The sequence below is a fragment of the Plectropomus leopardus genome, chromosome 5, assembly GCF_026936395.1.
Source record: "Plectropomus leopardus strain MGB_pleo_1.0 chromosome 5, ASM2693639v1, whole genome shotgun sequence".
Classification (NCBI taxonomy): Eukaryota; Metazoa; Chordata; class Actinopteri; order Perciformes; family Serranidae; genus Plectropomus; species Plectropomus leopardus.
In genome coordinates, this window is record NC_142180.1 from 20,142,089 (window position 1) to 20,160,276 (window position 18,188).

Sequence of the window (18,188 nt, forward strand, 5' to 3'; positions counted from 1 at the left end):
GTACATGTAAAAACACAAACTGCTGCCACTGAACCATGGCAACCCTCAACAAGATGGGCAAAACCTTTGAATAACACAGGCTCAAGTTCCAAAACACCAGAGGCAAATATCCTTTCAAACACCTTGTTGCATCACACCGTGTCAGAGCTGTTATTTGAAGACAGACCACATTCCAATGCTGACAGTGAGCTCAAGTTCAGGCCACCTTTTGTCTGGGCACGTGAACCGGAACAAAACACTCTCGTCCTTTTGTTAGTCCAGGGAGGGTTCCTGTGGAAATGGTGGTGTTATCTGAGCAGACTTTGTCCTGCAGAGGAGGCGCTATCAGTCTAGGGAAAGTCTTGCAAATAATCCATAAATATACTCAGTGGCTGCAGACCAACTTCTAATAACCAAAGATGGCTTATCTGAGAGGGGTGACTAGCTCTGATTAATTAGGAATTTCAGTGCTGTATGTGAGGGGAGGCTTTGAGGCAAAACTTCAGCTTATGCAAATGCTGCTGCTATGGTCCTAACGAAAACTAGGAAATATGACCCATTACTCCAGCTCTAACATCTTTACACTGGCTATCTGTCAATCAGATAATTTATTCTGAAATCTCACTGCTGGTGTATAAATCACTCTGTGGCTCAGCATCCAAATATATCTCTGTCATGCTTGTGACATATGATCCTTCTAGGACCCTCAGGACACATAGGGCTGACCTACTGACCGTCCCAAGAGTTAGAACAAAACATGATGAAGCAGTGTTTTGTTATCAAGCAGCACAAACCTGAATGACCTCCCGGATGATGTCAGGAAAGACCCAACTCTGATCACTTTTAAGTCAAAGGTAAAAAAAAAACATTTTTACCTGGAAATGAATAAAAACTATTAACTCGATTTTAAATAAGCTTCAATAAAAAAATGTGTCTTTGCACCTCTTGTCTGCACTTTTTTTTTTTTTTTACATTTAATGGTGACTTTTACTATATTTTAATAATTCGTTTAGTCCCTTTGTATCTTCTGTCTTTACTCTTTTAGTGTACATCCCTATCCTTTGCTATGTTTTATATTACATTGCTCTGGAAAGCACCTTGGATTGCTCTATTTTATAAAACGTGCAGTACCAAAAGATGCCTCGCTTAGCAAAAACAATTTAACAACTTCTTCTGTCCTGTTGACTTGAAGGCACTGAATCTTAAGAAAGTGTAAGGTAGTGGAATTAAAACACTCATTTTGGCCTATAGGGAGAAGCCTCGCCTACTTCCAGTGCTACTGGGGACTGATGGCCTATTAGCTAACTAAAACTAAGATTTATTAGACCTTAAAATTGGTGGCTCATGGAGTGTTTTGCTGCCTTTAGGGATAAGAGATAAGCAGCTGATAGACTCACCATGGACGTCTTTCTGGGCGATATTCTGCGTCCGTATGAGTGAAGACAGGCGTCGGACATCTCCTTTAAACACACATTCATGCACCGGAAAGTCCTGCCCGGTTCGGATGATGGGGTTTTTGTTGTTGTCATCGATAACATCCGACAGTGTGTTAGTGTTAGCGTTAATCTGCGACTGCTGGTTCTGCTGCTGTGTGGATGAAGACTTGATTAACTTGTGATTGCTGAAGATTTTACTCGCTCTGCTCTTGTTGTTCGCCTTGGAGGCGGTGAAGGTCCCGGTGGCAGCCTCCTCGTCCGGCTCCAGTAAATCCTCGTCCTTGTTTGGCCTGTGATCCTTGCGCAGGGAGCGGATCTTCTCTCCGGTCATTTTCTAAACAGTTGACGCTGGCGGAGCAGAGGGTGTCGTCGCTGACGATGACCCTCCGGGCGAACTGATGCGATTCGCCAGTTGGAAGTCTTCACGCAAACACTGTGAACTGCACAACATGTAACCACACTTAATCCTCCACCGGACACGCAGAAACGATCTTTTATCCGAAGACGAACAAGTGGCGACTTAAGTAAGAAAACAAACACTTCACCCTTCTGCTAATGTTGGAAACTGTCGTAGGTTGCTGCACAACATAAGCGGCTCCAGTTGACTGTACTCTGGTACGGAAGATTCGCCTGATGTCTTCCGCCTAGTAGTATCGCGAGAGTTCAGCAAAGGTTACTGGCGGTCACTAGCTAGTGGCTGATCAAAACATTTGTTTCTGGAAAGTAAAATAAATTTACTCAGATCAATTTCTTTACTTCAGTAAATGTACTAATACCACGCTACGACAGCACTCTGTTAAAAGTAAAAGTCCTGCATTGAAAATGTTAGGTATGGAAAATTAAGCATAATCATGAAATTGTGCTCATTGTACTTCAAGTATGAAAAGGAAAATTACCCAATTCAGAAAAATCTAAAAAACAAAAAAAGGAAGAAAAATAGAATAAAAATAATAATAACAACGACAATAATAATAATAATAATAATAATAATAATAATAATAATAATTTTAAAAAACCCTCAAAAATCAACAACTCAAAACTATTTTTTTAAAAGAGGGAAAGAGGAACTTATTAGAATAATTGCAAATGTACCTTATTCAAAAAAATGATTAAACAAACTTTTATGTCAATCACCTAACTGATTAATCATTTTAGCTATAAACAACTGAGTAGTTTAATTTATCTAAACATGTATTTATACACTTTTCATATGGTCTATATGCAAAAATATTTCTAAAGTTACTAGTAACTAAAGCTTTTAAATAAATGTAGTTAAGTACCAAGTACATTATTTCCCTCTAAAATGCAGTGGCAATAATAAAAAACCATAAAAACCTTAAGTACTCATTATGCAGAGAATGACCATGAGTCTTATCACATATGCATAAAAAAGTTAAAACATTAATGTGTAATTAACATTTGTGTGTTGTAATTTTATCTTATTTAACTACTTTATATACTGGGAATAGGTTTGTTATTCTAATAATCCCCTTAAATTCCAATACTTCCAGTAGCACACTGTAAACACAACTTAAACAGAACTACAAGTAAAGTACAGCTGCTATCACCAAAATGTACTTGACATATCAAAATGTGACTTCCAGTATATAAATGTGGAGTAAAAAATTGAAAATTATATGTATATGTAATAAAATATCTTCACACAATATCACAGCGATGCTAGGAACAATCTGTCTCAACAAGAGGCAGCAAGTTAATGAGATGCAAAACTGAACATAATTTCCCCAACTAAAGAAGAGAGCTCACTTGACTAAACGTTTATTTGCCACGTTGGTATTACTTCATAGTACTTTGTTCATATTGACAAGTTCATGTGTCCAGTACTGTCTAACATTTCAGATCCTCTAGGCAAGCATACTGTGCATGTTACTAAAGTATTTCTTGTTTGTCTTTATTATTGTATTTAAATCCATGAAATCCAGCAACTTTTTGTAGCACACAATAGTATGTACTTGTACAAATCCACAATGTATTATTGTGACACTATCATTGTAAAGTGTGTATTTAGTACATATTAGAGTTAGAGTACACCTAGTTTTTATTTCAATCTCTAGACTAACTGTATCATGTTTGTTGTTGGTCGTTTAACATTTTATGGTTGTTGGTGCTGTTTTCTTACCTTTCTTATGACATTTGAGTGATGATTTTTCACTATGCTCTGATATCTATCTGTTGCATCAATGTTGCACATTTAAGCAGTAGTGTGATGCAATAACACTAATAATTATACTTTGTTACAGTTCTTAATTTTGTTTTGGGCTTTTTTGGGGGGGGGGGCGGGGTATCTGTGCTTTATTTTTATTTATATTTTTTAGCATTTACTTTTACTTTCAATACCTTACACTTAAGTACAGTAAGTATCAGCTACTTTTAGGACTTTTAAACAAGTAATATTCTAACAGGCAACTTTGACTTCTACCAAAGTCCTTTCACTCAAGTATGGATCTCAGGTATTTCATCTACCACTGAGTTTTAGCAGAGTGAAGCAGAACAGACTGTAATTTCACTGAGTCAATAGGCCTACAGAGCACTTCCTCCCCCTACAGCTCACAAATGGAAACACAGCTAAACATCTCTTGTGGATAAGTGGAGAAAGTGCATGCATGGTGAGAATGTATTGAGAATTGTATTGGGTAGTTAGAGGGAGGTTTAGATTTAGTTCATTCTTTTTCATTTTACTTTACAGAACTAGGCCCAACTAATTATAATTTTGAGTCTGGAGACTGTCCTTCATTTAGATAAAAGTACTAATACCACACTGTTAAAATACTCTGTTACAATCAATCTGTTACAAACATCCCCACTCTAAATTTTAAATAAAAGTCAAAAGAAAAAATAAACACCCACAATAAAAAAATGTCAAACATCGTATTTTATAAGCTCTTATGTTTTTCGTGCAATAAAAAAGTTTTAATATGGAAACTACAGCATCTAGATACCCTTAATGTAAAATTAGAGTATTTCCGTCTGAGATGTGGTAGAGTAAAAGTAAAGTAAGTGCTCAAGTGAAGTACAACTACCTCAAATATTACACCTAAGTACAGTACTTGAGTTAATGCACTGAGTAACTTTCCACCACGGCTAATTTGAGACAAAAGAGTAAAACGTGTAACTCCCCTGTCCCTGACTCAAGCGACAGGAAGCGTTGCATCACTACGACTGAACATGTATGTAAAACGCAAAGTGCCGCCTCACGTGGGCTGGACGCCCCTGCTGAACCACCAATCACAGCCTCCCCCCGGTTGTTGATGAGCACTGATTGGCTCGCGGGGACGGGCGCAGCGAACGGCAACGTCAAAATGCTTTCTCTGGTACAATGATGCGGTAATGCCTACTCATCCTCAGCCAACTGTGGTACACATTTTGGGGAGCTCGTTGCCATGGATCAAAATCACAAGCAGGACGAGGAGAGCGATCTGTTCGCCGGCTTCCGCAGGGCATATAAATCCTTCGCCACTGAGGCCATTCATGTCGGTCAGGAGCCGGAGCAGTGGAAGTCAATGGCTGTAGTGCCGCCGATTTCTCTGTCTACCACGTTCAAGCAGCTCGGACCAGGAAATCATGCCGTAAGTAGCCCTATATGCTCCTAGTTATTCAAGGCGGAGGAGCAGGGGGGGTTTCCGGTGGTATGCACGTGCCTGAAGAAGACCCTACGCTGCTTTGTGCACGAGGACTAAGAAAGGCTTTAAATTAGAATTTCGTTATTTTTCAGGCTAAAAAATAATAACATGAGCCACAAAACATTTCAAGTAAAGAACAAAGTAATATCTGTACGTCTTAAGAATAGCCTATAATTTATGAGTATATTTTTAATATAGCGTAATCATGACTGACTGAGTCACTCTGCTGCCGAGGACGAATAGCGTTCAGCACTTCTTTAATCCCAGTGGGCAATCGAGCCTTAAAGCAGCCACGCTAAACATGAATAACACAACAAAACAATATCCAAACAAAAAAAAGTAACCAGGAATAGTAAGCATAAGATTGAACCTTGTACCTGTCCTCAATAGCTGGTATTTTTTTTAATGGCCATTATAAATAAATACAGAGATAGTGGGTGTCCTCATAAGCCCTGCAATTATGTAACTGAAACAAATGACTAAAATCTTAACTAGAAACTCAACAACTCAACAACCTTGACAAGTCTAAATCTATACACAACAATGTTGTCTGGTAATATTCTATACATTGCATAGATTAGTTATGGGAATAACTATACAGGGACTTAATATACACATAGGTCATGATAAAACAATGCAAAAACATTTATTTTAATTTAGATATTGTTAGCTTCTGTGTGTGTGTGTTAGTGACTGTGCCCATGTGTTATACACCTGTACTACCTTTTAAATATCAAACTTCATAATAACAATAAGAATAAACTTTATTTGTAGAGCACTTTTCACAAAGTGCCTTTCAATATTAGAATACAATCCAAAAAATGAAAATTACAAAACATTTCCTTAAACATACACCTAAACACATAAAGACATACTTAAATATACATATATTTGCCAATGCATATACATGGTCTTTGGAAGGGAACCTATCTTAAGAGAGACATCTTATCTTCATTATTTCTCTCTTGTTGAAAATGACCTCAAGGCCATGTCTGGGAATCCAGACTAAAACCATTCTGTGTGGGTTACTATCCAGCATTCCCCCTTTACCATCATATCCTTCCTGTAGTTTAGGTAGTTGGCATTTTTGCTGCAAACAAGGTTTAACTGTTACAATTTGAGTAGAGTGCGACACGAACACAACTTGCTTTGCCTCTTCTGTATCGCAGGAAATCGATTCCCCTTAAGATCCAATTCCAATGAAAAAAGTCCTGCATGTACTTTTCTCATGTGCATAGCCTTTTTTTTTTTAAAAGTCACTGATACTTCACAGGGATCTTTCTCAAGTCACACGGGGGGCATTATCACACATTAACTTTTAGAACTGCAAGTTATCTCTACCAATGATTATAGTGTAGCTTAGTCTTGATCTGTCTAACGCCAAGATTACTAGTTTGCAAGTGCCATTGTGTCACATAAACAGCACCCAAGGCCCAATCCAGTAAGGAGGGGAGTGAGTGGTTTTTAATGGTTCCTAGTTTAAGACTAATCTTGAGGCATATGTGAAGCATTAACAGCTAAAGCTGCATCTTCAGTTTGGAAAAGAATAACCTCAAACCACCGAACACACAAATCTCTCGACCTCTTGACCTCCTGTTGTCGAAATATTCAAACCATAGAGAACTAAACAGACTGGAACCGTAACAGTAGGCGTATCAACCACTTCCTTTACTACTGCATATTTACTTCTCTGCAACTATGACTGAAGGCATCCAGCCTTCATTTATCCAAACATGTCTTCTTTATAAACAGTAAAAAAAACAACAAACAAGCAACAATAAGCTCAGGGCGTCCTCTAGCTCAGTGAGTAGAGCATCTGCTTAATATAGGCTGAGTCCTTTGCAGTTGCCCAGGTTTGATTCGAGCCTACGGCCCTTCGTTCCCCATTCTGTCTCCCCCTTTCTTGTCATTCTATAGCTGCTCTATAATAAAGGCAATAAAAGCCAAAAAATAATCTTAAAAAGAACAACAAAAAAACAATATGCTCATATAACGGTTATTATTGTTACATAAATCAGTTGTTATATTTGTAAGTTACTGGGCGAGGTCTTCCTTTCTCACGGATTTTAGTCATGCATACATATGGCAATAGACACATTTAAGCTCTGCCTATGTTTGAAAGTGGCAAGTCAGTACAGGCATGTGTAATGTGCTGTTTAACACTGTTGGCCTGTTTCCAGCCTCTTTCACAATAAAGAAGTTGCATTAAGGAATTTATGCTCCCATCCTGCAGGGCAAAAAACTAAACTTTATTAATGCACACCTGTATTTGGGCCAAAAAAACTGCTTCTTGTTGATGTTGGAACAGCATATATTTGTATAAATGTTCATTAAAGTGGCTGAAATGTCTTGTTTTTATGTAGGGGTTTGAATACAGCCGCAGTGGAAACCCTACAAGAAACTGTCTTGAGAAGGCTGTGGCTGCTTTGGATGGAGCGAAGTATTGTAAGTATATATTATAACACACATTCAAATAATTATGACTGGCATATTTCACATTGAAAGGGAAGGTTTAATAAAAGAGATCATCATGCCTTAAACAGCAGTCACAATGGAGGCAATGCATGCAACGTGTAGCCTGTGTTTCCACTGACATGAAAAGGATCTTTTGTCATTTTTGCTTTCCCCCCACAGGTATTGCTGTTGCCTCGGGGCTGGCAGCCACAGTGACCATCACTCACATGCTCAAAGCAGGTGATGGAATTGTCTGCATGGATGATGTGTACGGAGGTGAGACACCCCTTCGACAACTGACTAGAAAGATATAATGCAACCATTAAATGTCTTACACGCCATTAGAAACCCACCCACCCACCACTTGTAAAAAAAAAAATCTAGTTCATGTAAAGTGAAAGCATATAGTGTGAGTTGGTTTATGAATCACACATTCTTTTTCGGGGAAATTTTAACTAAGTTTCACTTTCTGGATTACAAAGGCACAAATCGCTACTTCCAAAGAATCGCAGCTGAAGTTGGCTTGGAGGTGTCTTTTGCTGACTGCACGAAACCAGAGCAGCTGAAGGCCGCTCTGAAGGCCAACACTAAAGTAGGTCAAAGAAAGATGATAAGAATAACGTGTGTGGTGTGTTTATATTGTGTGTGCAGTTTGATCTCTTATTCAACAGGTTTCATCATTTAAAGTGACCGTTTTGCCAGTGTTATGTATCTGGGTGTGTCATTTCCATCTGGTTAGTCATTGTGTGCATTGTGTGTACAGTATGTCAGTTGAGATATCTCTCACATTTGTCACAGGGGAATGTGTGTTTGCCATCATTTTGGATGTACTCTCCTAAATATTAGAGGATGGAATCCCTGGAGGCCCCGCGATATGATATTATCACGATACAATATTATAGCGATTGTAAATGTTTTGCTATATACTCAGTATTGTGATACATTATTATTATCATTTTTCAACTGCAAATTATGTCCCCGGAGAAAAAAAATAGTCCGAATCTGTTTTATTTAATGAGATAATCACATTAACAGTCTGTTTATCCCCTTTCAGTCATTTTTATTGCAGCTACATGTTTCTTGCGGACTGAAAAAAACAATGGATTGTATATATGATATATACAATTAAATGATTAGATTAATAGCTTATATAATTTGAAAAAATCAATAAGTGGCATCTGTGTATCGATACAATATTACAAAGGAAAACATTGCAATACTACTATACTACTACTACGCACACTACTACCACCACCACCATAACCCCCCCCCCATACTAAACATGCTGCTTCTTTGTGTAGCTGGTGTGGATTGAGACGCCCACCAACCCCACAATGAAGGTCGTCGACATCAAGGCTTGTTCTGACTTGGCCCACGAGTACAGCAAAGACATAGTGGTGGTTGTTGACAACACCTTTATGTCTGCCTACTTCCAGGTAAGAGTAATAAATGAGGGCTTCATGCTCTTTTGACTTTTACAGTGCAGTTAATAATTTCCTGCCATCCAATTCCAGTTCAGGTGGAAACAAGTCACTGATTAACTTGTGTGCTCGTCTTGTGCTCTCTTAGCGCCCCTTGGCTTTGGGAGCCGATATCTGCATGTACTCAGCCACTAAATACATGAACGGTAAGGAGTGTGCGTTTTCCCGTTTCACTAGCTTAAGATTTCCTCAAAATTTGATACGATCTAAACCAAAAAAGTTTGTTTCACAAAAATGCACCAGTGCTAGGGCCACTGTTGGGAAGGATAGAAAAGGTGAGAACAGCCCGTTTGCTTGCATGTGAAAATGAGAAAAGACGAAGACATGTAATCAGTAATTACTGCCCTTATAATTAAAGGATTATGCATTTACTTTACTTTATGAAAAGACCAACCTTTGTCTTGTTCCTGTCTTTATGTTTGGCAGGTCACAGTGATGTCGTCATGGGTCTGGCCTCAATGAACCGGGATGATCTGTACGATCGACTGAAGTTTCTGCAAAATGGTGAGAGGAAAGAACAAATGAAACAAATTTTTACTGATAAAACATTTGGACAAAATGTCACTCAACAGGTTACATTGTGAGTGGCTGACTTGAAGGACTGCTGCAGACATACAGGGTTCCCACACATTTATATGGACTAAAGTTCAGAACTTTTTTTCAGACAAATCAGATTCAAACTTTTCGAACACGATTTTAGCTACGTGGCATACAGGAAGAAAGAGATGAAGAATACAAGCGAATTAAAGGTGTGTTACATCAGCAGCTACAGTACAGAAGATTACAGTAACAATTTCATTAATCACGACAAAATTTCATGACTTTTCCAAAACGTTCAATGATTTTGACAAATTCTAATATTTTACCTGGCCTGGAAAATGTGAATGTGAAATTTCATAACTTTTCCAGGTTTTCCATGACTGTGAGAATGTTAGATATACTGTACATTAGACGAGTCCTGAAACAAGTCAACTGACAAAACATTGCTAACTTGAAAGTTGGCATCTGGTTTAAGTTATTTATCTAGCAAGAAGCAAAACGTTTGCTTCTCTTATAGACCTGAAATTGGTTAAGAAAACAATTCTCAGAAACTTCCCTTCATGTCCTTTTTTTGCCTCGCTCAGTATTTGGTGGACTGGTTATTTCAACATGACCTACATTCACTCATTAAACAACCAAAACATGCTCCGGATGCCAAAGTTCTGCACCAATTTAAAACCTTTTCAGAAGGAAGTATTTGTTTCTACTTTTGTTGTTTGTCTGATCTGGGTTTTGGAAGGCTTTGTGACCTCTTTGTTTTGTATTTTCCCCTTGTGATTTTGCCTTGTTTCAGCACTGGGTTGTGTCCCGTCTCCCTTCGACTGCTTCCTGTGTAACCGAGGACTGAAGACGCTACACCTGCGGATGGAGCGGCACTTCAAGAATGCCATGGCTGCTGCCAAGTTTCTGGAGGCGGATCCCAGGGTGGAGCGTGTTATCTTCCCAGGTGATCTTTCAATGGTGGAGTTTCACAAACAAGTTTGATACAAGGATATTGTACATGCCCATTATTCCAACAAGCTCCAGCTGTTACTTGATAGTTTACAGGGGTGTGGAGAAACGCCATAAACCACGAGGTGTTCTGAGGACACAACTGTTGCATTGCGTATTGTCAGTTGGGATCATTTACGGACATTTTGCCTTTGAGAGGCCTTTCACAGTGAATTCTGAATAATCTTTTCACGTAAAGGATTGAATTGATATCTTACAATTTGACGCCATGCCTTTGCAGTGTTTTACCCACTTGGTTACAGTTGGTTGTGCTGCTTCACACAGAGCCTTGAGTCAAAACAAAAAAGGCTCATGAGCAAAAAATAATAATCCTCTCACAAGTAGCATGCTGCAGAAAAAACACAAGTTACAAAGACTACACTTTTTTCATAATGAAGCATAATGGATTCATTAGCACTCCTGCCTCTGATTTATCTCTCTTATAGGCATACCTGCAAAAAGACAGCACATGATGCACATGAAGATTCTTCCGTCTTTCATCTTGCAATGATACACAACAGCTGGCTCTGCCTATTAACTCATCTTTTCACATCCATAAAGCCTTACAGTTTAGGGTGTATTTTTGTAACCTCTAAAAACACCTGCAGCTGTTTGAGTTGCAGCAAACTAAAGGAGAGGTAAACACTCCGAGGCTAGAATAAACTTGTCATACTTCTTTTTTATACTACCAAAAAGCAATGACAATTAACGGTTTCAAACACGCTGTCTATGAACATGCACACCTCCACTTGCCCATGCTTTAATGACCATAACATCCTGTAATCACTACCTGACTGTTGTTTCATGTTTTTTCCTCTCTCTCGCAGGCCTGCCCTCTCACCCCCAGCATGAAGTGATGAAGAAACAATGCACAGGATGTCCGGGAATGATCACCTTCTACATTAAGGGGAAACTCGAGCATGCCAGCGCCTTTCTCAGTAACCTCAAAGTAAATTGGCAATGAATTTATATTTGATCTAGATCTGGTTTTGTGTTGTGGAAGAGGAAAGGGTTGTGAGGGCTTAGAGGCTTCTGAAAAATTACTTGATCAGAGTCCCAGACTGAGAGAGCAGGTTAGGTGAAAAACACTGTAACAATAAAATAAGTATTCTATTAGTATTCTATCAAAGCACTGAAATCTTGCCTGCAGCTGCTAAGGTAAAACAATAATGGAAATGTTTTCAAGAAATCTTACACATGGCTCCTTTAAACCTGACACAAAACTAAATTGCACCAAAGAATGACTTCAAGTACATCCCAAAACCATTAAATTTGTTTATCTCTATCCCTATTAAATAGCCTCATGCTGATTATGTTTTAATTTTTCCTAAGAATTTATAAGTATTTTAATAGACCTCAAAATGCTTACTGTTTGTATATTTGAAATGTAATCAAAGAATATGACATTGGCTTGGTAGGTTTCTGTAGTAGGTTACTTGTCAACTTTTGGGACGTAGCATCTCGATTCCCTCTACTACTTTTCACTTGGTGTTTACATTATTGATGCCCTGCTTATGTTTCACTTCATTTCCTCTGTTGTCTTATTTCAGTTGTTTGCAATAGCTGAGAGCCTTGGAGGTTACGAAAGTTTAGCAGAACATCCGTAAGTATCCTGCAGAATTTTAATATGTTACATACATAGGATTTTAGTATGTTGCTTTGAATTTGTAATAGAACAGTAGTAAAAATGTATAAATATTTTTAAAAGTTGCATGTAAAACATTAAATTACACAAAATCTAACTTCAACATACAATCTTATAAAACTGAAACCTTTAGCAACTGTAGTTTAAGATGTAATGTAACACGTAGCACCACAAGAGGGCAGCAGAGATCAAGATAAAAAAAAAATCCTATCAGCCTTGCAAACTGATCTTTAATGAAGACATTTTACTTCTATTATAAGTCTGTGTCATTGCTCTAATCTCTGTTAAAACAGCAGGATGTCTTTCTGTAATGACTTTTATTTAAATTGCACCATCCTTTATCATAATTTAGGGCGATCATGACCCATGCATCAGTGCCAGAAAAGGAGAGGGTTGTTCTGGGGATCAGTGACACACTGATCCGGCTCTCTGTGGGACTGGAGGATGAGGCCGACATCATCGAAGACCTGGAGCAAGCACTAGCTGCTGCTGTAAGTAACATCCCACACCCAGAGTACCAGATAGATCTTCAAAACATTTTGTTTCATCAATCAAAATTTAACTGTTAAAATGACAAAACAAAGTTTGTGGGAGGCAGGGAGGATTTTCAGCTCTCCTAATAAGTGATGGGATCTAAAGCACACTTATTTGTTTGTCAGAGGTGTTCAGGGAGAGTTTTTTTTGATGTGTACAGAATAACCACATTATACATTATAGCCTTTTTCTGTGGCAATTAAAGTCAGGGTTCCCACACATTGTCATAGACAAAATTTCAAAACTTATCAATGACTTTCCAGTTACCCCATTTTTTTCTTTTGCCTAAAGCCCTCAGAGACTCAAACTCTATTCAAACATAATTTCAGTATTCCAACTGTGTACAGGACAGCTGAAAAATGTGAAAATCCAACAATAAATTCTGTTTTTACGGTTTCTGTCTATTATAAATAGTTTAATTTCTGCAATTTTTAAAGAAAACTTGCCTCCATAAATCTGAAAGCATTAAAAATTGCTAATCATTACATTTTTTTCTAACCCTAACCCTAAAAAAAGAGAAGAAAAATCACCAAACTTTTAAAGAAAACAAGCCTTCTGGACATTTTTTTATCTGTAAAAATGTTTTTGTTTTTTTTGTTGTTTTTTTTAATGAAGAAAGATGGCCAAAAACTTTTAAAGAAAACATGCCCTCCAAACCCATTTTCTTAAAAACAAAACAAACAAAAAAGTCTCCATAAAGCAGTTTTTCTACTGTTTCAGGCATTAATGTTTTCATTACTATCCATAACATACATACATAACATAACTCCTCACACCTCCAAAGCATTCTGGATAATGTGCTATATGGGATAACTTCTGCGAAAGGAGATCCAGTTGCTACATGAGGCTCACTAATGATTAATCAGAGGTTAAATGCACCTGAGTGCCTTTGTGTACTTTACTAGTACAAGGTTATCTCTTACCTCAGAGCTGAGTGGGATGTCACATGAGTTAAGACCTGCACTTGTGAGTATTATTAAAAAAAAACACTGGCGCAAGCAAGTGTCCAGAAAATACCTATATTAAGTATTGGTAGTATTCAGATCCTTTACTTTAAGTAAAACTACTAATACCAAACTGTAAAAATACTCTGTTACAAGTAAAAATCTTGCATTTAAAGGTTATTCAGAAAAAAAAGCACTTAATATATTAAAAGTAAAAGTACCCAGTGCAGGAAAATCTAAAAACTCAAAATTATTTAACAACAATGAAAAAGTAACTAACTTAGATAAATGTGTTGATAGCACAATATTTTGCTCTGAGATGTAGTGGAGTAAAAGTATATAGAGACATGGAAATACTCAAAGTACAAGTACCTCAAATCTGTGTTTAAGTACAATACTTGAGAAAATGTACTTTGTTGCATTCCACCACTGATTTTAAGAATATTTAAAAATGACTGTTCTAATTTCTACTGTTCAACTAACTGTTCCCATTAAGAGCTGAAACTAAGCCGGCTGCACCTTTTTTACTTTCACATTTCCAGGTACACAACAAACTATGTATTTGACCTGAGAGATGCAGTAAAGCACATTGGTCAAAATGAAGCCAAATATGGTCCAGGGAAGAAGTGGCAATTATCTTGGGAGACATTTAGGGAGAGCCAGGCCAGGAAGAGTTGCAGACCAGGATTGAGTTAGGTATGCAGTGGTCGCACGCTTTGAACTTTTCATGACCAGATCTATCAGTCCCCCTCAGTGTGGTCCACTGTGGATATTGCTCCGTTTGCACTTGCTCAGCAATTCCTGACAGTTTATATTGTTCATGTGTCATCTCCCAAAGTCATCCTTCTTTGTGTTACCCTCTTAAAGTTAAAAAGGATGTATAGATTCTCTCATCACTCATATCTTAAAAACACTTGATTTATTAGCTGCATGCGCCATGTCCTTACTTTTGTTGTGGAAGAAAATCAAAGTATTTCTGCACTGTAGACCAACAGATTGCTCATCAAAGGTGCAGCAGTATTTCTAGAATCCATTTTCAAGTTCATTGCTTAGTTTCAGCTTTTCTCACTTTGTGTGCACAGTTGGCTCTTAGATCTGGCCTGGATCGTCCAGCCATCTGCGTTTTTATCACCCTTTTTCTCCCATCAAACGGCTGGTGTTGACATCTGAGGTTTTACTGCACCTCTGTGTTTCTTTCTGGCCTGGCATGGCGGCTGAGGTTTCAACAAACACACAATATTTTTGACTGAGTCATCATTTTCCCTTTGTATTCATAGATGCATTAAAAGGGAAAAAAACAGAAGCTAATGAAACAGCCAGAATGCAACAGCTCATTTAGAATCAGTTTGGAAATTGATTAAAACATTATCACATTAAAACTATTAACAGAGCTCTAATGTGCTGCTTTTGACTGATTCACCACTAATTCCCACCTAGCCACTGCATTACCGTCAGAAACTTGAGTTTCCCAAAACCATTTTTTTGCCACTTTATGGATTGTGGTCCTTTTTGTTTTTTCCAAGAAAGTGTTTGTGTGTCATTTAAAAAAAAAAATCAAAGTATAGTTTGGGTTTTTTGAAATGGTGTTGTATGGGGTATGTATTACACACAGTAGATGTCAGTTGGCACACATCCAGTTATGAGAAACAGGCTGGAGTCGAGGACAGAAGCGAAGTATTTCCACTGCTTTAACTTTCCATTGAAACAGCCTGTTGTAACAGGGAACCTATTAACAACTTCTTCCCCCTCTATGCTCTCGTCAAAGCTGGTGGCTTTTACTGTGTCACAGAAGCCAAAGTCACACAACAGCACAAACAAACAAACAAACTGCTCGAGGCAGCAGTAGACAAGCAGCTCCTGTGGTCAGTGATGCTAAATCATTGTTTTTCTCAGTGGAGTCTGGCTTTGAAGAGGGCGATATAACAGCTTCATTTACCTGTTGAAAATCACTGTCTGACATAAAAGCAAAACTGGGAAAATATTCTAAATATAGCTTACACTTAAACTGATATTCATTTATTTATGTGAGACTTTTTAAGGCATCTAAAATACATTTAGTGCCTACCCCTCTACAGCAGTAGATTGCTTCTGGACTCCAGCCTTCTTCTTCAAACTGGGGGCCTGCTGACTAACATCTACCGTGTGTGATATACAGTACTGTGTTAGGATAAAGTGCGCAATACAACCCCACTATAAATAACCCGAACTATCCCCTTAACTGCAGCCTCATGTCTGTCTGCTGCATTCTGCATGTGGACTGTACAGAGTATTTATTTTACTTTTTCAAAATTTTCTTGACCTGTTGTCTTTTAACAGCATCCAAAGAAATGAAACGTCTGCAGGGCATCCTTGAGGTTGAAACCAGTCGAAGTCGGGAGAAAGACCGGAGGTACCTGGAGTGAAATCCTTGCAGATCGACACTTTGAACCTCAGTTCAGCGCACAAACAGCAGAGATTCATCTATCAGGAAACAACTTGTTCTTTAAAAAACAACTATGCTATCTGTTAATAATTAACCTGATTTTTACATGAGAATCTTTTTACTGCCTATTTTACCAGAACATCTGTTGTAATCTTATTTATCTTATGCTGGGTTTGCTTTGTTTTTATGTTTGTCTTGTTTTACTTGAGTGGTCCTTGGAGGGCTTAAACTGGGCGTAGTTATATTCAGTCAATGCTGATTTCTGAAGGAGAAAACACCAAACATAGTATTTTCTGTAAAAACTTGAGCACTTCAAGCTGCATTTTAATGCACAGAACAGTCTCCAAATGTTATTGCCCTGAGTTCAACTACAACAGTAACCTGCTTTGATTATTTTCTTATTCTAGTTTCCTCTGTAAAAGTGTATTATTGACCTCTCATTAGTCAGACTAAACAGACTCATACAGACGCAGCTGATGTCGCCACCTGCTGACCAAAAGTCAGAAAAATTTCTCTTTACTGCCAAAATCTGCTCAAATATTTTATTAGCTTTTTCAGCACCATATATATCATTTTATAAAAAACATTTCTGCAGAACAAGAAATGATGGATAGAAATGTTTGTGTCAGCGGCAGAATATTGATATGACTGAGAATGTGCTTCATTAAGTTGTAAAGAGGAAGAGAGGAAATCTGAGCACCTTTGAGACTAATAAGGATATTTTCCAAGAAAATGAAGGAGTGTTTGGTGAGCACTTGCCATGTTTTGAGCAGAATTTTCCAGCAATGACGGTGTTTGAAGATTTTTATGGGATCAATTGAAGGCTTTTACAGGATAATCATGTTTGAAGAAATGTGTTAAATTCAATTCAAGTGCAAAAAAGTGTCTGGCCTGATAAGAAAAGAATTTTCCCCAGGTCAGGACTTTTTTGCCAATGCAGAGAAAAATATTTCACTCAGGCACTTCCACCTTCTGCTTTTCCCCCTGAAGTCACATCATAGCTCAACTATACGCCTCATTGGGGATAGAGCAGTCAATCAATGCCATTTATGTAACCAATAAAATCCATTAAAATCAGTTTGCAGTATACATCTCTGCGTCTCTCGCTTCCTCTCAACCGTCCCACCGTACAAACACGAGCAGTGTAATTGTGAGTTCAGCATCAGCAACCATAGCAAGTCGATAAGCCACATCCAATTTAGTCTGCGTAGTGGTAGGCAGCACACAGGGGTTTTAGCTGATGGATCAAGCAAGCTAGATGTTTCCTAATGACCAAACCATCAATAACATTTCCACAAGGAGACTGTCAGTTTCAGTTCTCTGTAGAACACCAGTTATTATCTTTAAAGGATTTGGTTCACTGGAACTTTAATTTCTTGTTACTTGCGAGTGTGTAATGGATTTTACATCTCTGAGAGGCGCCTGAATTAGCTATTAAGATTTTGTGTAAGCCCTGCTACCTCTCAAATCTCTTCCAAAGGCTAATGTGATAATTTAGAGACCACAAACTGCCTCAGAAGACTTAATGAAACCTGGCACGTCCAGTTTAGATTGTGCAGATTTGGAGGAAGTGGCAGCCTAAATGGAAACATGGCTGAGGAAGCACTCTGCATTTAAAGATGTTCTACTGAGGTGTTTGAAATTCAGCTCAGTTCTCACAGCCTTGACTCTTGTGGCGGGATCTTGTCACTGAGTGTGTGGTTAGACCTTAAAAAACATCATCATTCATTGCAGGTTTTTCAGTGTTTGTCAGCCAGGGCCTTTTTTGGAGAACGCGTCTCTGTCAGACGAGTGTCTGACTGTACAACTAAGTGGAGACTGTGTGGGCTTTAGCTGTTTATTTTACAAATATGACTATAAAATTACATTCACTGCAAAATAATGTGTGCTATCACCAGTTTAAACAACAAAATGTGCAGCGAATCTTCAATATAAACATAAAAGTGGCTATTTTGAAACCTAATGTGTGGTTTCACTCTGTTGCATCACAGACAAAACAAAACCACCCACTTGCGTTCACTGGAGGAGGTCTGCACTCCTTCACATCTGAAGTCATAGATGACATTCATGTACGCAAATCTGTAGATAAGAGGTTTGGAGCTCAGAGGGTGACTTGCTGTGT

General features: G+C 38.1%; 2 protein-coding genes across 3 annotated transcripts in view; one reads left to right on the top strand and one right to left on the bottom strand.

Moving 5' to 3' along the window:
* ankrd13c (ankyrin repeat domain 13C) overlaps positions 1-2,054 on the bottom strand; it is a 37,737-nt gene extending 35,683 nt beyond the window's left edge. The window contains exon 1 of one of the 2 annotated variants that reach the window (XM_088077680.1): positions 1,377-2,054. In XM_088077680.1, the coding sequence (XP_087933806.1) occupies positions 1,377-1,746 (370 nt within the window). In that variant the 5' untranslated portion in view covers positions 1,747-2,054. The remainder of the gene's footprint in view (positions 1-1,376) is intronic. The other variant, XM_042482321.2, reaches the window with a different exon arrangement.
* A 2,689-nt stretch (positions 2,055-4,743) lies between these two features.
* On the top strand, positions 4,744-17,155 carry cth (cystathionase (cystathionine gamma-lyase)). Its single transcript, XM_088077681.1, has 12 exons — positions 4,744-5,002; positions 7,420-7,501; positions 7,691-7,786; positions 7,993-8,102; positions 8,812-8,946; positions 9,080-9,137; positions 9,418-9,495; positions 10,325-10,477; positions 11,349-11,470; positions 12,072-12,124; positions 12,519-12,657; positions 15,961-17,155. The coding sequence occupies exons 1-12, from the start codon at positions 4,817-4,819 to the stop codon at positions 15,973-15,975; spliced, it is 1,227 nt and encodes a 408-aa protein (XP_087933807.1). The 5' UTR covers positions 4,744-4,816; the 3' UTR covers positions 15,976-17,155.
* Positions 17,156-18,188: the final 1,033 nt, after the last annotated feature.

Excerpts from the sequence above, each read along its gene's own strand:
- cth (XM_088077681.1), top strand. The coding sequence starts at position 4,817 with ATGGATCAAAATCACAAGCAGGACGAGGAGAGCGATCTGTTCGCCGGC. Across the intron at positions 8,947-9,079 it reads TTATGTCTGCCTACTTCCAG|CGCCCCTTGGCTTTGGGAGC; the intron begins GTAAGAGTAATA and ends GTGCTCTCTTAG. Across the intron at positions 11,471-12,071 it reads CCTTTCTCAGTAACCTCAAA|TTGTTTGCAATAGCTGAGAG; the intron begins GTAAATTGGCAA and ends GTCTTATTTCAG.